Raw genomic sequence first — 22,930 nt, 5'->3', positions numbered from 1 at the left:
GTAATAAAAATATATAAATATATACTGAAATAAAGAGATGCAAATTTGGAGGTGAGAGTCACAGTGTGACAGCTTTATTGCATGTGGAAATATTTACAAGAAAACAATCTGCCTATCACACACACACATACATGCACTCGTACAAACACACAATCTCTATCCATATGCTCCCACTAACAGTCTGTCACTTCACTCCCCTTGCACCCTCCTTCGCTGTCCCCACCCTCTCATTTCCTCTTCGTGGCTGCAGGCCGTGGTGTCCTCTGCACGAGAGGCCACCGCTCATTGGAGAACACAGCGCAACCATGAACTGGACCCTCCATCAGCGCTGACAGGCTGGCCGTTTGCTTCTTCCTCATCATCCTCATAATCTAAAATTGACAAAGATTCCTTAGGGATTTGTCACGACACACATCATCTAAAATTAACGCGACGGTGTTAATTTCTGCAGTTCTGTGCGCGTCAGTAAACAAACACGTGAAAGCGTGTGACACTTAGCCTTGTGTGACTGTACCATCAGTCTCCTCGTCATCCTCGGTGTCCCCCTCTGACTCCAGCAAGCATGAGTCCATTCGACTGTCTCTCTTCACTGTGACATCACCCCTGTTGTCAACATTTAGACCCACACTTAATGAAATACAATATCAATAGAAGGGACTAAATCTGTTAAACCTATTTCAACGTGTTAAATCCCAGCGTAGCTTCACAATTAAATGCAGGAATTATGAATATTCAACCAGTAAGCCCACCTTTGCTTCCCAGAACTGGGGAGCTGCTCCCAAACAATGAGGTCTCGACCTCCGGTGACCCAGCGGTGGTCTCCGCTCCCAGTGGTCCATGCAGCAAAGCAAAGGATCCTGGGAGCGGTTGGCCAGGTCAGAGAGGACAGATACCTACACTGAGGAAGAGAGAACACTGGAGAGAGGGGAGAAAGATGAAAGAATCGCAGCTTTAACAGATGAAAACCGAGTTGTTTCAATTTACTTTTAAGTTCTTAATGTTGTCACATTCACATCTGAACTTCTGGCTGCACATGGTTTACTGTGACTCACAATTAAGCGCGCTCTCTCCATTCGCCAGGTCGTAGCTGGAGCCAATTAGCAACCCTCCTGTCTGGTGAACACAATCTGTTACCCCAGTGATGCCGCCGTGATTGGTCAACCTGGACATCATTCCTGTGATAATTGGACAGATGTTAGGTGGAAGGAATATGGAAATTTATCCCTTATCTCTGCCCATCAAACTCCGGGGCTCACCTGTTCTCCAGTGCAGGATCTTGAGCCAGGCTCGACCATAAGCCAGGAACACTCTGTCGCCCCGCGGGCTCAGGGTCACACGTCCACCCGGTTCCCCACCTAAGCCTGTCACCTGACTACTCCAGTGTTGCAGCAGCCTCAGGGGGTCATGATCCGAACCCTGGTTCTCCCACACAGACACCCCTCCCTCAGCGGAGGCGCTGAATACCAGCGGACCCTGTGACTGTGGAGGGCACGAGAGATATGGTTGTCATGGTGATTTGAGTCCTTATCCAGAGTGTGTGCGTGTGTGTTTACATGTGTGAGAGGGAGAGAAGAAAAATGCATGTATGTTTGTGCAAATGAAAAAGATGTGTATGAACTGTTTCAAGATGTTTCTGTGCCTCTGTTGGTTATAAATGGATTGCGCGCTTTGCATGATGAACAACAAAGAGGATGACAATGATGTGCTACGCTTTAATGCTTTAGGCATATTATGATGATTGCAAATTGAAAAAAAATGTGCATATGCAGCTCCGGGCTTCAATATTCATAAAAAAAAGCCTTTTTTTCCCCTTCAAAATACATACAGTATGCTCTAAAATCGGACGAGCTCCACAGCTTACATCTCAATAAACATCTTTGATTTCTGTTTGAAAGCAATAAATAAGGAAAGGATAAAAGTGCAAAAGCTACTCATCTGATCTCTTAGGAAGAGCTTTTTCCACAAATTACTAATCAAGACCTCTAAAACGTCTTTAGAAAGCTTTAAAGCATGTTTTTGTGTCAGCTGCCGGATGTCAAAGACGGGCTGAGAAGGACAACAGCTTGAACATCCTCAGCGTGGAGAGTGTGTCGTGGTCAGCAGGTTAATCAGCCACACACCTGGATGGAGGTAACTGCTTCCTGGTGAGCATTGACTGACTGGCAGTTCTGGAAAGTCTTCCAGCTCCACGTTTGAATTTTCCCTCCATCTACAGAGTGGTAAAGTGCAAAGTTAACATGTGAGGACAGGCAAACTGGCAGATCTTATTATTAGTCATGACTGACCCAACTGAGAGTAACTGCTGAGCTGGATTGTTACTACACTAACTCACTTGGCAATGCCACAGTAAAACCATAAACACCAAATATTGCACATACATGTACAAAAACAGTCGTACAAAACTTGACGTGAAACACTAACTCCTGGGTTCAATTATTTTCTTCACCTTCTGTCCTCTCTAAAACAAACACACCTGATCCAGTAATGATGCAGCCGTCCTCTTCTGGCACAAAGCAGAGCGCAGTCACAGCATTGAACGTGTAGATAGACTTAACACACTGCCCTGAAGGCAACAGCAAAATACTAATTTAACCAACGGGATCCAGGCCATCAGTCACACAGGCATACGATGTGCACATATTTTCCGGGAAAGAGTCATGAAGCTCAATAAACTTTAATATAGATTCATATACAGCATGTATATCTTTGTGCGGCAAGCATACCAATGCTCAGGGCCCAGATCTTCACATAGCAGTCTGCAGAGCCACTCAAAATAAACCTCTCTTTGTCGGGCAGAGACAGCGACCAGGCTGGTGAGAGGACAGAAAGACAAATAAGAGAGCTGGAGTAAAGTAGATCAAACCGCAGGTAGGTAGGTATGTATGTAAGTAAGTGATGATGCACAAAAGGATAAAAAAGCAGAGATCGAAGGGAAGAGGCAAAGACAGAATACAAATAACAGTAAAAAGGAAGGTAAATAATTAGCTGATTAACACAGAGTGACTGTGGTGCGACTGAGCTGCATAGCTAATGTGCCACACTTCCACGCTTGGTGTTTTAAGTCGTGGAAGCAGGTAGGGAGGGGGTGTCGGAGGAGAACGGGAGCGTCAAATGATGGAAAGCTGTCTGCTTCAGACAGACAGCCAACTCTCAAAAGTGTCTACTGAGGTTATCTCTCACAGGGTCTGATCTGATGAACTGCTCCTATAATTACCAGGCCGCAGGACACAGGCATTACTCAGCTGCAGTTGGCCCACATGTGTATCTGTGTGCATCCTCACCTAGTCTCTTGCAGTACTCAGAGGGAGGAGCAGCAAGACAGGTAACTCCACCAGTGTGACCACCCAGATTCTTGTGCTCTGTTGCCGTGGGAACGTGCCACACCTTCACTGTTGTATCTCGACTGTGACAGGCAGATCGAAAAGGAGGGCAGCAGAGTGACAGAGGGTGGTGAAAACAAGCCAAGTTAAAAGCCGTTCAACATAAACCACGAGAGGTTTGAGTCGGGTGTTCAGGGCGGGGGAAGAAAAAGCAAATACATGTCAGACAGCGGGAAAAAGAGCAAGAGCCTATTAAGCAATAACTTAGCTGGAAATGTTCACTTTGCACATCCATTATGCAAATTATATGCTGCTTTACCTTCCAGAAACCACCAGGTTGTCAACAGCAACCACGCTGGTGACTATGTCGTTGTGACCCTCCAACAGCCTCAAGCGAAACCTCGCCTTCTCCCAAGATGCTTTGAGGGATGTAAACTCAGCTTCTGTAAAAGAAATGATGTGTGCAATTAGCTGTGTTGACTCATCTGCACCCTGCCTTGTTAATCTACATGATTTTTCAATATGGATTAGACTGCTACTGCAAAGCGTGGGGCTAAATTAGCTCCAAGGATGCAAAACGTGGGCTCTGTCTTTAGGGAAGCAAACGCAGCCCGGTGGTTTAAGTCCTGGCAACCACGTGATCCTGTTATGGCTCCTTGGAGCCTACGCATATAATCTGATTTTAGATGTTAATCGCATATTAGGGCACTGCATTGCTCTTTTAACAGCCTGTGATAAAGCGTAATGGTGACTTTTCTTAATTAGCCCACCTTCCTGTCGCAGTTGCTGCTCTGTGTCAAAGTCTGGACGCTCTCCTGACACGCCACCATGATGTGGCACCTTGGCCGGCTCCTGCAGTCTGCCTATCTGTGCTGCGTTCCCCACTGCCTCCCTCTGCCTGGCGGCCGGTGCTGGCGTTGTTTGACTGTTGGATTCATTTTCCTCCTTAAGGATCTTGGAGGCTGGAGGTGTTTGTGATGGAAGGGCCTCAGGGGCATCCTCCCTGTGCCAGAGTAGAAGGCAGGAGCTGAATGAATAATCAAGATGTGAAGAGCACACAGCATCTTTTTTGACATCAAGGAGACCTGTGGAGGATTTAAAAGCCCCTTGCTAACAAAAACACTACTTCTTAATAAGCTTTTGTCTTTGTGTCAGGAGTGAATCAGGCTCACACGGCTGTTCCAAAGCTTTGAGCTGCCCTTTATCTTTTTTTTTTTTTTTTTTTTTTTAGTCTTTGCAGATTTTTTTGTAATATTTTAAAAGGGTCTTGAACAAGAATTCTCAAGGATTGTCTGAAGGCCTTCAAATTCTTAGTTACTATATAGACCTTAAATTGGAGGGATGTTTTTAACACAATTTAAAAATAACCTATGAGTCATTCAAGCATAAAAGGGCACCTGACTCAAGGTGCTGTGTTTTCAGTCGAGAAAAAAAACTATTTTAAATTTAAACTTGTATCTTTTGGCTCTTTATTACAAGGAGACAAATAGTTTGATTAATTCACTTTAATTTAATATCTAAAGACTGGAAAAATGCTTATTTCACAGACATAAAACTCTGTTTATGCACCAAAAACGTGATTCCCAAAAAGCTTTTAGCCAAAATGACATGATGTGCAGTTTCGTCTTGATGAATTGAACATTAAAATAAAGTATTAACAGTCCTAAAAAACATTTAATGCATAACCAGTTTATGAAAGTGACTTCTTTAAAAGAACATGGGAACAACACTAGCAACAACTGGACCTTCATTTGATCTACTGCAACCTCATCAGAAGCAAGCTTGTGTGGTCGTCAAGAAGCCAATCTTAAATAAGGGAAAAGGGTAAAAAAGGCTGAGGTAAGTTGAACTACACAGTGACTAGACTGAAAATGAAAAGCAACAAGTCTTCTGGAGTGAGGAATCCCAGAAGCTTGGACCTCAACGTTATCAAAGCACAGAGACGGAGACTACTCCAAAAAAGCTTGTCTAAGAGGGTTCAGGCTGCGCAGAAGAATAAGTTGGTCATACTGATTACTGACATTGAAACTCATTCGAATTACAACAACTCCTGGCAGCACACTGTATGGAGAGATGAATGATGCCTTCAAACATTGGCACAGTACTGTGTGTCCACACCTGCTGATGTCTGTGATATGTACGAAGCCCAAAGGGCTCAACATTGGAAGATGATACCACTGACTCGTGTTTACACAACACATTATGAACATTAGAAAGTTCCCTTTACGAAAACATGACAGTATTTGACCTCTGGTGTCTTTGGACAGGCATGCAAAAGTAATCAGAGGCTTCAAAGTAAATGTAGTTGCTTTTGAAGAATTCTGCGTGCCCCCTCACCCCCCAACTGGTACCTCTCCCTCACTTCCTTACACTTGTCTTTTCATCTTCTCCTTTTTTCCGTCTCCCACAATCCCAAGAGTTTGCTGCGGGCCAGAAAGCTGCAGCTGAAGCTCAGCCAATCTGGAGCGCAGCTCCGCCTTCCTGGAGATCTGACAGGGAAAAAGGCATGAGATTGGTTGTAAACCAAGCTGCTAAATCCACAAGTTGTTTATATGCACAACCAACATACTCTGCCTGTCTTGATTTATTAGGCTGCAGCTTGAGACATACGCCGTACCCCCCGTCTGATTGTGAGCGTTGAAATATGCATGACTGAGTAAATTGGATGTCAGGTGTATATCAAGTGTCTGTTTCCTCTTTTAAAGGAGCGCTGCGTCAACTTTGCTGGGTTTATTGCACAGTTTGGATGTAAAGTGCTACTCTGCATCTAAAAGCAATTGTGCATCTTTAGAGCTTGTGATGGAGCTTTGATGTTCCAGGTTTCACGATGGTTATTTTCAGCATGGATTTGTTGATTACAGCTTTGTAAAGATTGCAGTGTTTAACAAGACATGACACACTGACAAGGCAGAGTATACCCTAAGGCATACCGAGTTGCACTGTGGGAAATGTATTCTTTCAGCAGCAGAATATGCTTTGTTAAAGTTGTGATTTTAGTTATCTGTTTATTTATTAACCATTTGCCCATTAGACCTACATTTATGTATTTTTTATTATTCTTTTCAAACTTCATAAGTTTTTCATATTTCACTGAAAGGGTTCATTTAGAACAATAAATGTTTCTTTGGATGCAAATTAAAAACCTACAATAAATTTCTATCTAGATTATAAATCTTGTAGGTTCAGAAATAAACTTCTCCGTTAGTTTTCACTGTTTGGCTGACAAACTATGGTTCTACTATGATTTCAATAAGTTTTGTTGTTTGTTTATTTGGAAGCATACATACAATCATTTTTGTATTTATGTGTATAATGTCTGAACTGTTCTTGGTGTTGTTCCATTTTCGACAGATTACTCTCGTAAAAGAAATTTGAAATCTTAAACCCTGGTTAAATAAGGTTTCAAATAAATAAATGAATAAATTAAAAGGTATAAGGTTATTGGTGCTGCATATAACTACCAAGTAACTTTATCTAGTTACCAAGTATTTTTTTCCCTTAAAAAAGCAATTTAATGTTTTTTTTTTGTTTGTTTGTTGGGGGGTGGGGGTGGGGTTTATTATCATTTCTGTATGAAAATAAATTTATTATATTACTCTATCATTTAATAGTTTATTGAAAATAGCAAACACATACTTTTCATTGGCTGTTAAGTTTAATAGCTGCAGTCTCTCTGCAATACTCTCATTCACCTTAAAACCAATCCAACATTTCAATAAATTCTGCTTATTAAAAGAGATTTCTATTGCTAACAGCTTACCGGACACTTAAAAAGTCCTACTAATATCTTGTCATCCAAATTTTTGTCAGCAATTTTGACAACAATAAATAAACATTGTAAAATAAACAAGTAAATAAATAAACAAGTAAAAAATTTTCTGACAGTGAGTATTTAGGAGCTTCATAAGAGCAGAATTGTCATTCATTTTTTATTGGTCTAAACCCCCTTTTCACTTTGTAGATGGCTTGAGATCACCCACACTACCAACTGAGTCTAGTAAGTCATATTTGATTTTTTTTTATCAAATCATATTTGATGCACTTAGCTTTCATGTTGTCTACTAAATATCAAACTGAAGCATTTTCACTGTAAAAAGAAATGGAGATTGCTAAAGGAACAGTATTTCAGTGTAGTATAAATATGAGAACATTCAAGTTTTATAAGTGTCAAGAAAATTATTGTGAAAATGTTATGTTCCTTAAAATCTGACTGAATGCAACTGTAATGTTGTTCTACATCATCATTACATCCTAATGTAGTTTACATACAGCGTCGCCTTGCTGAAAATCTACATTGGGGACCTTTTTTTCAAAACTGTTTATATTTATTGAAAAGCTTGCAAAACAAACAAAACAACTAGATGCACAACTGTGCAAAGTTCAACAATACTCACAAAAAAAACACTGATAAAAATTGTAATTTGGCTCAAATTTTTACTTGAAATTAATGGGCCATTGTGTAGAACGTGACAGCAGGTTGTTGGATAGATTTTATTTGAAGCAGGTGTATTGGAGCAGGGAAGCACCTCAAACCTCTTTGAGCCAAAAATAAATTAATTAATTTAAAAAAAAATTAAAAAAATCCATACCTGCCCATGTTTACACTTGAGGAGCAATGATTCATTGTAAATAAATACTAATGATGCTAAGGACTTATATACTGTAGTTGTGCTTTGAACAGTTTGTGGAATGTGTTGATTCAAACAGAGCAAACTTGTGGCTTTGAAAAATCACCCAGTATGCATTACCAGTAGCTTTCACCATATCCATATTAATAATCTTCTTCCCAATTAGCAGCTGCAGGAGCAGTTCAACAAAGACAAATCACTGTTGTAGAGCATCACCATTTTTTACAGCATTCAGCATCCTATTAATTATTTTTCCCTAATATGCTCTTCTCAAGTAATGATCCTCTGATCTACTGAGACCCGAGGGCAAAAACTGTCAAATTATTCATTGCACTGTTATCATTAATTCATGTTAATCATTGCCTTTATCAAACCAGCGCTGTTATTCCTAGTATAACAAGCATTTCTTTACAGTTTTGCAGCATATTTAAAACCAAATCTCGATGATGAGACAAATCTGAGACTCTGTTACGGACTTTTGTGCTAAACTGGCAACTCTTCAGTCCTTAACGGATCTATTGTTTCACCTGGAGGAAAATTTTATTTGGGATTTACCAGTCTCGTACCCAGGTCAGATAAAAGGGAAAGGTAATGAAGTGTTTCTGTACCTTGAATCTCTCCTCTGGAGTGAGACTGATTTTTATTTCCAGATTTTCAATCTGTCTCAACTTCTTCTGCAGCTTCCTCACCTCCCCCATCTGAAGCTTTGACGTTGCCTAAAGCGCCGCAGATTAACTAGAATTTCAAAATTGACGCCCAGTTGCTCACAGTGCGCCACAAGCACAGCATTATTACACAGCACACAGCCAGCTGTGAATTACATTGTTAAAGATTTATCTGCCTGATCGGTGAATGCTCAGGAGACGTGTCGCCGGATGTTGACGACCCACGGAAACTGTATCTCTGTCCTTACAGCGACACCACGTGGGCTGTTCACAATGTTGACGTGAAAACATGTAATAAGTTACATTATACGGGTTCTGTACTAAATACGTGCCACATCACGCGAAAGAAATAAGTGAACTGTATATGGATGGTTTGAAGTGTGATGGTATTAATAAAAGAATATACTAAAAAATTACTCTGATACCTGGAGGACAGCAAGCAATGCTGCCTTCAATTACACGTGTAGCTGAAGGCAGCATTTATACTGAGGAAAATACTTTCTTCCGTGGTGCCACTTTCTCCACGAACCATGTTGTATATCGCTGTTACTGAACCACAGCTACAATGTGCAGCTTATCCATCAGTCTTTTCTTCATCAGCTGCTTATAAAACTTGATTGCATTTCCCAAAAATCTGCCGTTTTGTTGCAAATGTTTATAAAAGTGTTTGTACTTATGATTAGTATATTTCGTTGTGTTTATGGGGTGTTTATTTTGTTCACATTAAAGTAAGTTCCTAGATGAACCTATTTTCTTCCAAGAAACGAGCGCAACAAAGTGGGAATTTGGACAAAGCCATTGACAATATTTCCGATACCACGCGAAGGCATCATTTATAGCTTTTTTCCCATAACTTGAACCTTGCACTTAAAGAAGTGATCGGGTAGTATTGTGTACAAATCAAAGCCAGAATAGTTTTATTATCGATCTGGCTAAAACAACCGTTAACTGATCGAGGATTTAACAGCAGTTTAGATGGTTTCAAATAAACCGTCCATCAGATGCCGGAAGTGACGTCACACATACACACTCCTTTTGTCTTACGACCTTATCCGGAGGAAGTGAAGCCCAGACGAGTCAGCTCGCTCACAGGAGGAAAAAAATTAGAAAAAAAAAAAAAGAGAGAGAGAGGGAAAACAACTTCAGTGATTTGTGGGAATTTTGACAGAGTTGGACTCTGAGTCCAAAAAGTCTCGGCTGTTTGTAGCTCCGGGGAGGAAGACGGAGTCGTCGGTACCGGTAAAACGCCACTATTCTCCATGCTGTCGCTGGTAAATGTTGGTAGATATGCACCACTCTGCTGCCGCCTCTCCGCCTGTCCCCACAGCCGGAAGTCTGTGTGGATGGTCTGGGTTTTTTTTTTTTTTTTTTTTTTTTTCCTTTTTTTTCTTTTCTTTCCGCTATGCTTTTGGTTTTTTTTTCTTTGCTTGTGTTTTTTTCTTCCAGGCAGGAGGGTATCACAGACTCACAGTCTGCTAACTGCATGTTACGTCAGGCCTGATTAACTACAACATAAGGGACCGAAATGGAGTCCTGCTGTTGATCTATGAGTTATTGAAAACAAAAATACATATCAGATGTTAAGCGTTTATACATGTGTGTGGGGTTTTGGTTTTTTTTTTTCTTCTTCTTCTTAAAGCTCATTTGGTGAGTTTTGACTCATCGCTTCAGCTTAGAGCTAATTAGCTGGATTTGGTGGGAACGACACTTCACATTAGTCAGGATTTGATATATTTAAAACAGTAAGTAGATGACTGTCGCATTTAATAACCCAAAAGGATATTAAATAAATAAGGATCGTGTATCCAAATATATATATATATATATATATATATATATATATATATATATATATATATATTTGGCAGTTAAATGTACCAACGTCAAACGAAGTCATAATAACGCATACTATTAAACAGGTGGTGTCCTCATTCCACTTTCAATATGTATGTTATAAAATGTTAATAATTTTCATTTTCTCTATGGTTATAAGACATACACACACACACAAATATATATATATATATATATATATACACACACACACACATACATACTAATTTGGTAAGACGTTGCAGGTCTGGACAGACTGTGGCATTATTATCATTAATTGGCTAGGAGCCATTGAACCAGGAACCCCCAACCTTCAGGGACCGTGACCATAGACCGTATTTGTGCCCTTGACTAACCTGTTTCACCCTTTGACAAGTAACTTGACTGACAGGTTTTTCTTGGAAAAGACTTTCTGCTTGTCACTGGAAGAAAAGCACATGCATAATATTTGGTTGAGCTGAATTTCTACACCTTACTTACAAGGTCCTGGTCTAATTTGCTGGCACCTTTGCTAAACTGACACTTTGCTAATCTTAATGTTGTTTTTAAAATATTTGTTTGTTGTGACAAGCCAAAATGACAGCTGGGAAAATTAAATATTTTAATTTTGTTTGTGACTATAGTTCAATATTGGTTACATATTAAATGTCTTGTTGCACCTTTATGTTTTTTAAAGCATGTCACAAACATCTCAGTTTAAACATGAATTGTGTCTATTCTAGAGATATATCAACTCTTTGATCCATATCTTCCCTCGTAGAGGGCGAACAAGTATGTACTGAATCAATAAAAAAAGAAATAATAGAAGAACAATATTTATATTTAGCTGTTGCTCAAAGACCCTGGATAATGATGTTTACTAAACTAGACTGAAAGAATATTTAAATGCAAAAATAAATATTTAGAGATCATTTCATTGCTGTTCTTTTGCTGAAGGGAATCGTGTGCATCTGTGTGCAAAGAATGAATTTTAGAGTGGTGTTGTCCCTCATCAAATGAGGTGGAGTTTGGGCTTTTCTCTGAATATATGTCCAGGACTTAAGAAATTAAAACAGTAATGTTTGTTTAAATGACAAAGTTTGGAATATGTGTTGAAAAAGGTAAACAGAAAACATACCGATCCTCCACACAGGTTAGTCTGTTATCAGTTGTACTCTTGGACCAATAATTCTTTCATTATATTTTTCAATGTTATTGATTAAGAGGAGAATGCACATGCTCATAAGTGTATAAAAATACCAGTCTCACCTTCCACTAATTATATTGCACCAGATTAAACCACACAAGGTTTCATTGCAATATTTCAGTCATTCAGCTGTGTTTTTAAAGTTTATTTTTCTACCTAACGTAAATAAAGGACTAAAATGAAATATTGTAAAATGTTAATTAAGACCATAAAGTTCAGTTAAATGTATTATGTTATTTTAATTATCTGTTTCCTTATTTTAAACACAAGATAACAAAACTAAACAAATGGATGTGGAAACAAAAATAAATGCTCACCTAAAAATATGCACATATGGATTTTTATTAAATTTAGTTCAGTTTAATTGTGTAATACTAATTAAGGACAGTCATCGCATGGCAAATCGGTAGGCAAATGGATTTTGGGTCAGAGATAGAGTCCATAGAACCAGTATCAATTCCCGTGCTAGATGAGGTCAATGAAAACCACCAAAGGCTACAATTCTGCATACCTTTCCATGACAGGAAAAAAACTGAATTAGGATCTTAATTCTACTAAAATAGAACTATTCAGATTTGTGTAAGCATGGTAGATCAACCAAAATTAAATGTAATCGAAGCTTTCAAAAATGGCCTAACCCATCAAGATGATGTTTAGGATAAATATTCTGATGCATATATCCGCAACTAGACTTGAATGGGTTTAGACATGTGCACATGCACCAAAGTTCCATATTGTGATGTGTAAAAACAGGAATTGTGACTGAAAAGCATCCCATTGACACTAGGTGAACATGACACACTGACAAGGCAGAGTATACCCTAAGGCATACCGAGTTGCACTGTGGGAAATGTATTCTTTCAGCAGCAGAATATGCTTTGTTAAAGTTGTGATTTTAGTTATCTGTTTATTTATTAACCATTTGCCCATTAGACCTACATTTATGTATTTTTTATTATTCTTTTCAAACTTCATAAGTTTTTCATATTTCACTGAAAGGGTTCATTTAGAACAATAAATGTTTCTTTGGATGCAAATTAAAAACCTACAATAAATTTCTATCTAGATTATAAATCTTTAGGTTCAGAAATAAACTTCTCCGTTAGTTTTCACTGTTTGGCTGACAAACTATGGTTCTACTATGATTTCAATGAGTTTTGTTGTTTGTTTATTTGGAAGCATACATACAATCATTTTTGTATGTATGCTTACTGTATACTGTAGTTCAAGAATTTCTAAACATGGTCTTATCTGGAAAAAATCTCCATTTAAAGCAGTAACTTAAAAACAGTGACTGTGCAGTTATTTTAGCTGTATTTACATGTACTGTGATCTCCCATAGAGGAAGTTTAAAGTCGTAGAATTTCTTGGATCTTTTCTAACACAATCCACAGCATTGTAATGTTGAACATGCTTTTGGTCATTAACTAAATTTTCCTGTTTCACACATACTTAAACAAGGATGGTAGTCCACTGAAATGGCCAGGATGAACCCCAGACATTGGCTCAGCTCAGCTGTTCATGCAGTCACACTGATTGTAATCCTCATAGATGAAGGATCAACACAATAACTCTAAAGCATTTAGTTCTTTCCTGCTGTGTTGAAACCTTGTAATCAATAGCTAAATGACTTAATGTGGGCCTTGGATAAAGTGTACCAAATCTCTTCAAGGTGTAGAGAAAAAAACAGTTTTGTACAGCAAGGGAATGAGGAAACTGATTTCCATCCTCTCAACACTTCCCTTTTTGATATGAGCAGCAACCCAGAATCTCGAAAGCTATAAAGGACCAGCTCTTTGCTCTGTATGCTGCTGAACAAATTTTAAATGTCATGCCAGAGGCTTATACTTATCACAGTTTGCAGAAAGAGAGGAACACGGCTGATAGAAAAAGCTTTGATCCCATCTAACCTTTTCACCCATAACCCATCTGGAATCTTCTCAATCAGCAAACGCCTCTAATCCATGGCTGTTTAATGTGGAGGGAAGAGGGTTGCTAGAATATATAGATCATTTAAAGTTAAGTTACATTGTCTCTTTATCTGATTTAGCACCATGTCTTTAAAGCTTACACCTCTCTGCTTCTGTGTATTTGCAGAAATGGAAGACTCTCATTTTAACTCGTCATACTTTTGGTCTCCTGTTCCCACCGTGCCAGGACAGGTAAGACTTCATAAGTTAGGCTCCAGAAATCCTGAACTTTATTTTAGGGAAGCTTTTACCACCAAATTTGCATCAAAGCACAAGTCCTTATTCCTAAAAAAAAAAATCCATACAGTTATTCCATGGTATAACTACAAAATCTGAGAAACATTTTCACCGTTTTAAAAAAATCAAATGAAATCTCTTTCTTTGCAGATTGAGAATGCCATGTTTCTGAATAAGGTGAAAGAGCAACAGGAAAAGAACTCTTCGTTCTCCTCTTCCTCTGGATCCCACTACCAGACAACACTTCTCACTATCCCAACTCCTGGTTCCAAGACAGATGGAGGCGGGCAGGCTGGTGGTGCAGCACACATCCACCCTCCTCACAGCACCCAGAACATCACAGTGTTGCCTGTCCCCTCCACGGGCATCATGACAGCAGGTACACTTGTTTCTGCACTGAGAAGCCTTTAGGGATGGCCTCCTCATAATGGAAGTATTACCGTGGACTTAACACCTGATGAATGGAGGAAGATTTCCTAACAGAAAAATGCCTCAAAGTGTACCCCTGACTAATAAAATAACAGCAGAGCGTTAAATGATTTAACTGATAAGAACAAATGCTGCCAACAGGAAAGCTTGAGGGTAAAATGAACGTCTGTTTGAGTTTCAGTGTGTGTGAGAGCCACGGGGCTTTCCTCAAAAGGGATTCACAAGTCTTGCATAGTTTGCATACTCCTTTTTGTTTTGCTGTTGTAACACTTCCAGGCTCAACATAAGATTTATAATGTCTGTTTGATGGTGACTTTATGAAATGAAATGTTGGACGGTGTTCATGCCAGGCTTATTTCTCTGTCTGCAGCTGGTCTAGTAATCACAACACCTCAGGGAACGCTGGTCTCTCCCACCTCCTCGCAGTCATTTGTCTCTGGTCATACAGCGACAACTATGATTGTTTCAGCACTCCACTCTCCAGGTGAAATATTTATGTAATGAAATGCTTTGGATGTTTTTTGTCTTTCATTTTAAAGCTTATAACCTTTTTTTTTTTTTTTTAGAAGAAATCATTTTCAAAACTAAAACTGAAGGTAGCTAAGATGATATAACCAATCAAATCTGGCCTTGGCTACTTTCAAATGTAGTACTAAACCCGATACATGTCCAACTCCGATCTAGCATCTCCATTTGTCTTGATGCTCAAACACTCCTCCATCTGCACCTGATGCAATGTATTCTCAAGTGACCTCTCATTTTTTGCATTTTGTCTGATTTTCACATATACGATGCTAAGACAGATTTTGCAAGTGGATGATTAAGGAGACAGAACACAGAGAGATCAAATATAAATTATAAGTAGGGCTGGGCGATATGACCTTTTAGTAATATCCCGATATTTTTAAGGCATGTCACGATATATATCTCGATATTTACCTTAGCCTTGAATTAATGCTTTGGTGCATACAATCACATCAGTAAGATGATTTTGTGTCTCCATTAAAACATAATTGTTCGTACTGCATTAAGATATGCTGATTTTAAACATTCATGCCAAAAGGATGGAATTGTAACGAAGCAAACTGATCAAAACCGCATTTATTGAACAGTTAAAGCAGTGGCAGAAACATGTCATTTTAAAACAAACTAAAGTGCCTTTGCATGATGTAATAAATGCAACGTATGAAAATAGGTGCTCTAGGGGGGGACTTTTCAAATGATGAACTATTATAAGGCTTTGCTTTGTGGATACGTTTTTGAGTTGTCGTGTATTTTTATTAATCGCAGAGTTTAGCGTAGAAATCAGTCTTATAATACAGGAAGAATGTCCTCATATAGTCTCCAATAAACGGCTTCAGCCAGCTTTTAATTCAGGATTTGATTCCCACTCCTTTCTGTACTTTCTAGAGACATGACGAGCTAGATAAATATGCTTGTGTCACACACACAGTGGATGAGGTGAGTAAGTGACAGAAGCTGTGAATGTAATCAAATATAATTAATTATTTTTGCGTGACGTGAAAAACTTTACGTCAATTTACGTCCCACTCTGTAATCCAGAGCGGGATCAGTGGCGGATTTGGCTGTTCATTGTGACTGTAGGTGGAGTCGTGCACTCTCTGCTCCTCTGATCGGCTGCAGCTGCAGCCGGAGCGACCGAGTGCTTTAGGACGGGGAGAGACTCTCGTTCGAAACAATAACTTTACAATATGCGCTTTAAAGTCAGTCGCCAAAACACCAGGAAAGTCTCCAATAACTCCAGTAAAAGTCGCTAGATTTGTCACTAGTCGCTTTTCACAAAAATAGTCGCCAGATTTAGCGAGAAAGTCGCCAAGTGGGCAACAGTGGCTACACGCTGCCTCTCATGACGTAGCACGTAGCTCACGTTATGTACGTAACTTGGTGCGCTTGCTTTAACTCTCTGTGCAAAGCGGTGCAGAGTCGAGGAGGAGGGAGAAAACCCCGCCTACAGCTAAAAACAACTGCGTGACAACAGGATACTCGAATATGACGAATATAGGCATTTTCTATATCGCACAGAGGAGTAGCCACGATATCTCGAGTATATTCGATATATCGCCCAGCCCTAACTATAAGTAAAAGCAACATTAGGTTTGTTGGCTCTGATTGCACAAACAACTGTAAAATTGACACACAATTGACATACACTGACATGAGTAGCATCCATATTTACTCATCCATGTTTAAAACCGGGTGCTGCATGTGACATTTCCGGCATTCAAATCACTTCAGGGCCGTAGGTCAGTAATGCTGGAGTTCAATGGGGTTCCATTCAAATTTTAGTGCAAAGAACCATGCAAAACCCATTATTTATTCATAAACGGATAGTATGGGGCTATGTGCTATGCTTATGAGCAGTTTGTATCTTACCTGATGTAAACAGTAGTCAGAGCACTGTGGAAAGTTTGAGGGTGATTCTAATTGGGAAGCTAATAGAGCTATTCAGAACAATGCTACAGGAAAACTAGTTTTAGTCATCATCAATAACAGAAACCCGAAAAACAGTATTTGAAACTAACACTACATATGGAGATATTTAAACGTTGTTACTTTTACATGGATGATTTAATTTATCAGTGCTTCCAAACCCAAAGGTTGTTCTGATTTATTGCTTGTATGGTGGCTGACCAGTGTATTCTGCTGCTGGTCAGATGTGATTGAAAATACAACTAGTTTTATCCCAAAATACCAATTATGAGATAATAGAAATGTATTATAAAAATGTTTTAGGAAACACAGAAATACTAAGCACCTTTCCATGCCTACCAAAAGCCGTGGCCAGTTGTGAGCTGTCTAACAACTCCTGATAGACTCAGCTGAAAATTTACGCCAATGTGAGCTTGTAGTTCTCGTAGTCTCAGAATTCTTCTCTGATTCTCCAAACTGGGAGGACTCCGACCAATTCCAGCTCCACTCCCTATAACATAAAAACAATCATCAAACCAGATAAAAGCAGAATATGCTTATAAAATGCAGTTGTCCATCTTCTTACAGACAAAAAAGAAGGAGATGGAACATCCCATGTGGTTGTCATGCCAACACCATCCAAAAGAGGGAGAAAGAAGAAGACAACACTGTCCAGAGTAACTCCTCTCGGTGGACCGGGAAATGACACATTAATACTGGCACATCTGACGGCTGGTGGCCAGGTGAGGGGATACAAATGGTAGAAAAAGGGCCGTGATCCAATAAACTGGTAACTAACTAACCAATTTCTTTTTTTTATAGGTGTCTTTGCAGCATCATACTGGAGAACCATTTGAGTTATCACATGAAGAGGATGGCCACGGCCCAAAAGATAGCACTAAGACCTACAGGTACAGTGTGAAAGAAAAAAAAAAAAAGCCCCCACTGTGCTTCTTCGCTCTGGCTGCATAGATGTTCAGCTTTTATAGATGATCTAGGCATTCTGACACACACAGCGACATTCTTCCAAACACTCGACTCTGCATGTTTTGGCAGGACATCCCAGCTTTGTAGCAAATGGTTGATTGTTTCCTTATAATGTATTTGAAAAAACAAATACATCACTGTGTCGTAGACCCTCTGTGCTTCTGCACACACTGGACACAAGCCCACCCTCTCCTGTCCTTTTTTTTTTGTTTGTTTTATATACCATGCTCCTCCATTCTCTATATTATCTTTGCACCTTTCCTCTTCAGTTTTTTTCTAAATTCTCCCGGTACATTTTTCTTTTGTGTGGATGCAGCCGACTTTTTTTTAACCTACACCTCTCTTCATTTATTTCTTTCCTAATTATTTTTCATTTTCTCTTGATTTTTCTCATTTGTTTTCCTTTTCCCTCCTCCTTCTAACCCCCATCCTAATTGCCCTCTTTCCTGTCTTGTTTTCTTAAATTCCCTTTTCTGTGTGGGTTTCTCTTCTCTTCGTACTCGTTCTTCCATCCCGCCCTCCCATTTCTGTGTTTCTCCGCCTGTAGGTGCCGGATGTGTGCGGCGACCTTCTTCAGTAAGTCTGACATGCAGATCCACTCCAAGTCGCACACAGAGGCCAAACCTCACAAGTGTCCCCACTGCGCCAAGTCATTCGCCAACTCCAGCTACCTGGCCCAGCACATCCGCATCCACAGCGGGGCCAAGCCTTACACCTGCTCCTACTGCCAGAAATCTTTCAGGCAGCTCAGTCACTTACAGCAGCACACACGGTACTGCAGACCTCCCCTTCCTCCCTCCATTACCAGCCCCATACCATATTCCCTATCTTCTTAACTTGTCCTGCCAAATACCCTTTAAAGGCCCAGACTCCTGTCTTCTTCTCCCTCCTGAGGAAGACAGCAGAGTAGTGTGCAGATGCATATTACATGCCACTAGTTCCATTCAGTGACCTTTCAGATAATGATAATTTAGATTAGACCTTTAGAGTCATAGCTCTGATAGTAAAACAGAAGATTCTTTATAATTTTTAAAGTAATCAGAATTGACATTAAAATGCATGGAGTTGTATTATTCTAGTCATAGGCGAAGAATATGTAAGTTTTTGTTTCCTTCTTCATTTGTGTTTGTGCACAGTTCTTGCTTCTCTGCATTCTGTTTGCCTTATTTCTTTCCACCGTGTGCTTTCACGTGGTTTTCTCTGCATGTTCTGTCATTTTTCTGCCACTATTTCATCTATAGGAACACATTTGTAATTGTAAATGCACTTTTATAGGTTGACTTAATCCTATTATTCTGCCCTATTGAGTAACACACTGTGTTATTGTTTGTTAGGCTTCCTTTTTAATGCTTTTCTCACTTTCTCCATTAAATGTTTAAAACAGTAGAAATATTTTGCTTCAATGCTTTGCTGTTGTGCTGTTGTGTATAATTTGAATGTTCTAACGTCATGTCAATTTTCAGTCATTTGTAGAGTAATGTTGCTCTAAGCCAAGAATGTCAAATCCCAGTTCTTGGGGGCCTCTGTCCCACAGCTTTTAGATGTTTCCTGCTCCAACATTCTCAATTCAAATCACATGGCTCCAACAGCTGTTTGTCTGGTTCTGCAGAATGGCCTATTTATTTCAGTAAGCTGTTAATGCAAGCAAACATCTAAAAGCTAAAACACTGGCCCTCATGAACCGGAGTTTACCAGCTCTAAACTGAGGCTTTTGGAAAACCTTGATTAGTTATCAATTTATCACAACCCTGTTTCCAAAAGGGGAAAAACAACTGTAAAATGCAAAAATGTAATTACTGGTACTATGATTTTTAAGACAAAATAAACAGATAATCACGCTAATTGATTGCAGCTATGTCTGCTATTAAAGTTGACACTCTTTCTAATGTTGACTTGTTTTACCAAGTCTTTGTTTAGCCTTCACAAAAGTCTAAACAAAAACATTATTTTATCAGAATCAGAAATTATGTACATTTGTTTAATGTCTAATAGCAGTAACTGATTGTTAGTCTTGATATATTTTTTTTTCCTATTAATGAATTTATATCTTATTCTAAAATACAATCATAAAAATACACAAGTGGTCTTCACAAATAATAACCTGACAATTAATGGTCAAAATTCTATACTTGTCACATTCCTCGCTGCGTGGATATTCCAAATTGCTATGTTGTTCTGAATTATTTGGGTGTTCACTGATGTATAAGTTACCAATTTCCGGAGTACTAAAGCGGTACCGCATTATACTTGTTTATGCGCACATTGTCTCATCCAGCTCCCAGACATGCAACAGACCTGTTGTCAATTGACTTAATTACACTTAATTACACTTTATATTTCTTTTATATTATGAAATTTATTTGAGATTCAGTAAAATACTTGAATAATGTGAAATAGATTTTGTACAGTGCATAAATCTTTTGGAAACAGGGATGTGTTTTTTAATTATTTGATGTATATCAGTGTAACTTATAATATTCAAATCTGAAACATCTACTTCAGCTAATTTGGGTGAATAAGATTAAATTTTGCTATTTTTTATTTTGAAATGTTAAGATTTAAAATGACTGCTGACACAAATTCTTTGCGCTTTAGTGCCGCATGCTTTAACTTGTCCGTAGTGCTTTTTCATGAAGTTTTTGGAAAAATATTGTATTTATACACTGATCAATAGTTTAAGGGAATCGGTTTGTTTTCTCTGTTTTATCCTTATAAATCCTGTTTTTATTTCTTTTCTCCTTATGTCTGCCTTCATTAGGAACCACACAGAGTCAAAGCCCCATAAGTGTCCCCACTGTACTAAGTCATTTGCCAACTCTAGCTACCTGGCTCAGCATATCCGCATCCACACAGGAGTGAAACCCTACACCTGCTCCTTCTGCCAGAAGTCTTTCAGACAGCTCAGTCACCTTCAGCAGCACAGCAGGTAAGTCAAACACTGGTCTTGGGTTTCTCTGCTGCCTGTGTCTTTTTGCAATCAGGTTAGGTCTCCATGAAAGTGATAGGAGTCTACGTATCTACATGTCTGTTTTGTTTTTGTTTTTTGTTTGTTGTTGTTTTGGTTTTTTTTTTTTATATTCAGAATTCACACCGGAGATAGGCCTTACAGATGCACCCAACCAGGCTGTGAGAAATCCTTCACGCAACTCTCAAATTTACAGGTGTGAAAGAGCTCAATTCTTTTCTGTGCATTAAATGTGTTATTACTTCATCACACAAAACCTGAATGTACTGAGTTTTTAAGCTTTTTTCTTGTTTTCTTCTTCAATAAATATTTTCTCCCAGTCCCACCGACGTCAACACAACAAAGACAAGCCCTACAAGTGCAGCAACTGCAATAAAGGATACGTAGATGCAGGGAGCCTGGAGGCACACATGACCACACACACTGTCAAACATGCCAGGATCTACTCGTGTGGTCTCTGCAGCCGTACTTACACCTCAGTAAGACAAATGTCCATTCCTGAAGAACATTACTACATGAAACACTATGAAACACCTCACTGGCATCAGACGCCTGGCAGCTACTTTACAGCATGTAGTCATGTGTCCAATGTTTCCCCTCTACCTATCCTCCCCTCATCTCAGGAGACGTATCTGGTGAAACACATGGAGAAACACAATCCAGACCATTTGACTGCACAAGCAGTGGTGGCAGCACAGCCAACACAACAGAACCAAAGCCAGGCCCAGGGCCAGGCTGGAGCTCAGAGCCGGAGAGAGAGTGCAGATGGAGGATCGAGCCGACCTGGGGGAGCAGGAAGTGGAGCAGCAGGGGCAAGTCAACAGGGGCAGAGCAACTACTCCCAGACAGAAACCATCCCATGTCCTTTCGACCTACATCAGTATAAGACTGTGTCTGCCAGTGACATCCAGTATAAACCAGTCAATGTGGTTGACATTACTTCCCACAAGGACCTCTGTTTGACTGTGCCAGCACCCACCATTCAAGTGGAGCATCTCAACTGTTAGAGGTGATGAAAGGCATAAGTCTGGGAATTATGTGGGGAAGTTAAAATTAATGCAAAAAGAATGGAGAGTCGAAGGATTAAAGCAATACAAAAAATACAGGAACTCTGGAACTCGTGACTGTGCCTGAATGATGATTTGAGGCAGACAGGACAAATCATATGCTGACTCGGGCTAAAGACTGTAATTTTTTTTTTTTTTTCCAAAAGTTTGTCTGTTTTTCTTCTTGTAGTATTTGATTGGTTTTCTTTTGCCCAGCTGTCCAGAGTACAAAGTGCATGTAAAGTCTGCAATAAAGTATGTTTGAATCCATCATACTGATGGTTTTAAGAATTAAGAAAGAACGTGTCTATAAGACAGTGCTTTGTTTTATTGTGACCACCTTTTGCTCTTCCATGCAAATACAATTTTGACCATAGCAACTTATGTTTTTTCTTTGTGAAGGAAATTTGCAGTTTACTGTTATGGTACATTTTTTATACTTTTGCATAGAGAATTGAGTTTTTTGCATCAGTGTTCTTACTTCTGCTACGATCTAATCTACATGCTTGTGGTCTTTTTAAACCTTAAAAGGGACATAGAGATTTTTTCCTTTTTCAGGAAGGAAAATGATAAATGTCAAGTAATAAAGAGTTATATAGCACCAATTTATAACGTACGATTGTGCGCTAAAGGATGTGGTTACCCCACAGAATAAATTCAAATCTATTTGCAGGCTTCACGTGATCTCTGGGGAAGTGACAAGCCTATTCATGTCTAATGTAATCAAGTGTACTGCTTTGTGTGTATGTCCAAAAAAAATATTATCCAAATGTGCTCTCTCTATATTACTTCAACAGTAACAATGTTTATAAAACTTCTTTACAGACATATTAACATTTGAAGTTTGTGCAGTTTTTCTTTCAGCTTATATCACAATAAACCATAAGAAATATTTACATGTTTTTTCTGTTTGGGGAATGTTTTCTAATAAAATTATTGTCACAAAGACCATTTGTTTTCCATTTACTCATAAATGACTTAATTTTCCGTCTTTGATAACATGTTGGTTCTTTGCAAAACTGTTTATACATTTCTGTTTGTAGGACGGTTAATATTCTTATGCATATACTGGTTATATTTTACTGGCACTGTTTGAAGCTATGGTTTAGGGCAGCAGGTCTCAACCTTTTTGCAACACAGTACCCCTTGTAAAATCTTTTTTCAGCTAGTACCCCCTAACCACAGCAAAGTATTTTTAGTCAAGAAAAAACATGACAAAAAGCTCTTTGTCAGT

General features: G+C 39.1%; 2 protein-coding genes across 5 annotated transcripts; one reads left to right on the top strand and one right to left on the bottom strand.

Moving 5' to 3' along the window:
• Positions 1-234: 234 nt before the first annotated feature.
• On the bottom strand, positions 235-9,690 carry LOC306756066 (telomerase protein component 1). Of its 2 annotated transcripts, none has more exons than XM_079240711.1 (13): positions 9,661-9,690; positions 5,691-5,809; positions 4,091-4,323; positions 3,640-3,763; positions 3,282-3,403; positions 2,724-2,810; positions 2,474-2,563; positions 2,121-2,209; positions 1,257-1,479; positions 1,053-1,175; positions 750-915; positions 515-603; positions 235-371 (listed from the first exon to the last, which is right to left on the bottom strand). In XM_079240711.1, the coding sequence occupies exons 2-13, from the start codon at positions 5,702-5,704 to the stop codon at positions 283-285; spliced, it is 1,449 nt and encodes a 482-aa protein (XP_079096837.1). In that variant the 5' UTR covers positions 5,705-5,809; positions 9,661-9,690; the 3' UTR covers positions 235-282. The 2 variants fall into 2 exon arrangements, with proteins under 2 accessions (XP_079096837.1, XP_079096836.1); XM_079240710.1 differs by lacking the exon at positions 9,661-9,690 and adding an exon at positions 8,557-8,793.
• A 53-nt stretch (positions 9,691-9,743) lies between these two features.
• On the top strand, positions 9,744-22,339 carry znf384b (zinc finger protein 384 b). 3 transcript variants are annotated; one of them, XM_079240707.1, is made up of 11 exons: positions 9,744-9,852; positions 13,730-13,794; positions 13,990-14,218; positions 14,639-14,752; positions 17,287-17,441; positions 17,521-17,609; positions 18,233-18,457; positions 20,444-20,611; positions 20,768-20,846; positions 20,971-21,129; positions 21,274-22,339. In XM_079240707.1, exons 2-11 carry the CDS (start codon positions 13,732-13,734, stop codon positions 21,655-21,657), a joined length of 1,665 nt encoding a protein of 554 aa, XP_079096833.1. In that variant the 5' UTR covers positions 9,744-9,852; positions 13,730-13,731; the 3' UTR covers positions 21,658-22,339. The 3 variants fall into 3 exon arrangements, with proteins under 3 accessions (XP_079096833.1, XP_079096832.1, XP_079096834.1); XM_079240706.1 differs by having other exon boundaries at positions 9,776-9,884; XM_079240708.1 differs by lacking the exon at positions 18,233-18,457 and having other exon boundaries at positions 9,776-9,884.
• Positions 22,340-22,930: the final 591 nt, after the last annotated feature.

Source organism: Telmatherina bonti, assembly GCF_933228915.1.
Source record: "Telmatherina bonti genome assembly, chromosome: 5".
In the NCBI taxonomy this organism is placed as follows: domain Eukaryota; kingdom Metazoa; phylum Chordata; class Actinopteri; order Atheriniformes; family Telmatherinidae; genus Telmatherina; species Telmatherina bonti.
This window is presented reverse-complemented; position numbering and strand designations above follow the sequence as displayed.

Coding starts and splice junctions, on each gene's coding strand:
- LOC306756066 (XM_079240710.1), bottom strand. CDS start 8,646: ATGGGGGAGGTGAGGAAGCTGCAGAAGAAGTTGAGACAGATTGAAAAT. Junction 2,811..3,281: donor TGAGTACTGCAAGAGACTAG/GTGAGGATGCAC, acceptor TCCTCTCACCAG/CCTGGTCGCTGTCTCTGCCC. Junction 372..514: donor GGATGACGAGGAGACTGATG/GTACAGTCACAC, acceptor TGTCAATTTTAG/ATTATGAGGATGATGAGGAA.
- znf384b (XM_079240707.1), top strand. CDS start 13,732: ATGGAAGACTCTCATTTTAACTCGTCATACTTTTGGTCTCCTGTTCCC. Junction 13,795..13,989: donor TTCCCACCGTGCCAGGACAG/GTAAGACTTCAT, acceptor CTTTCTTTGCAG/ATTGAGAATGCCATGTTTCT. Junction 20,847..20,970: donor CGCAACTCTCAAATTTACAG/GTGTGAAAGAGC, acceptor ATTTTCTCCCAG/TCCCACCGACGTCAACACAA.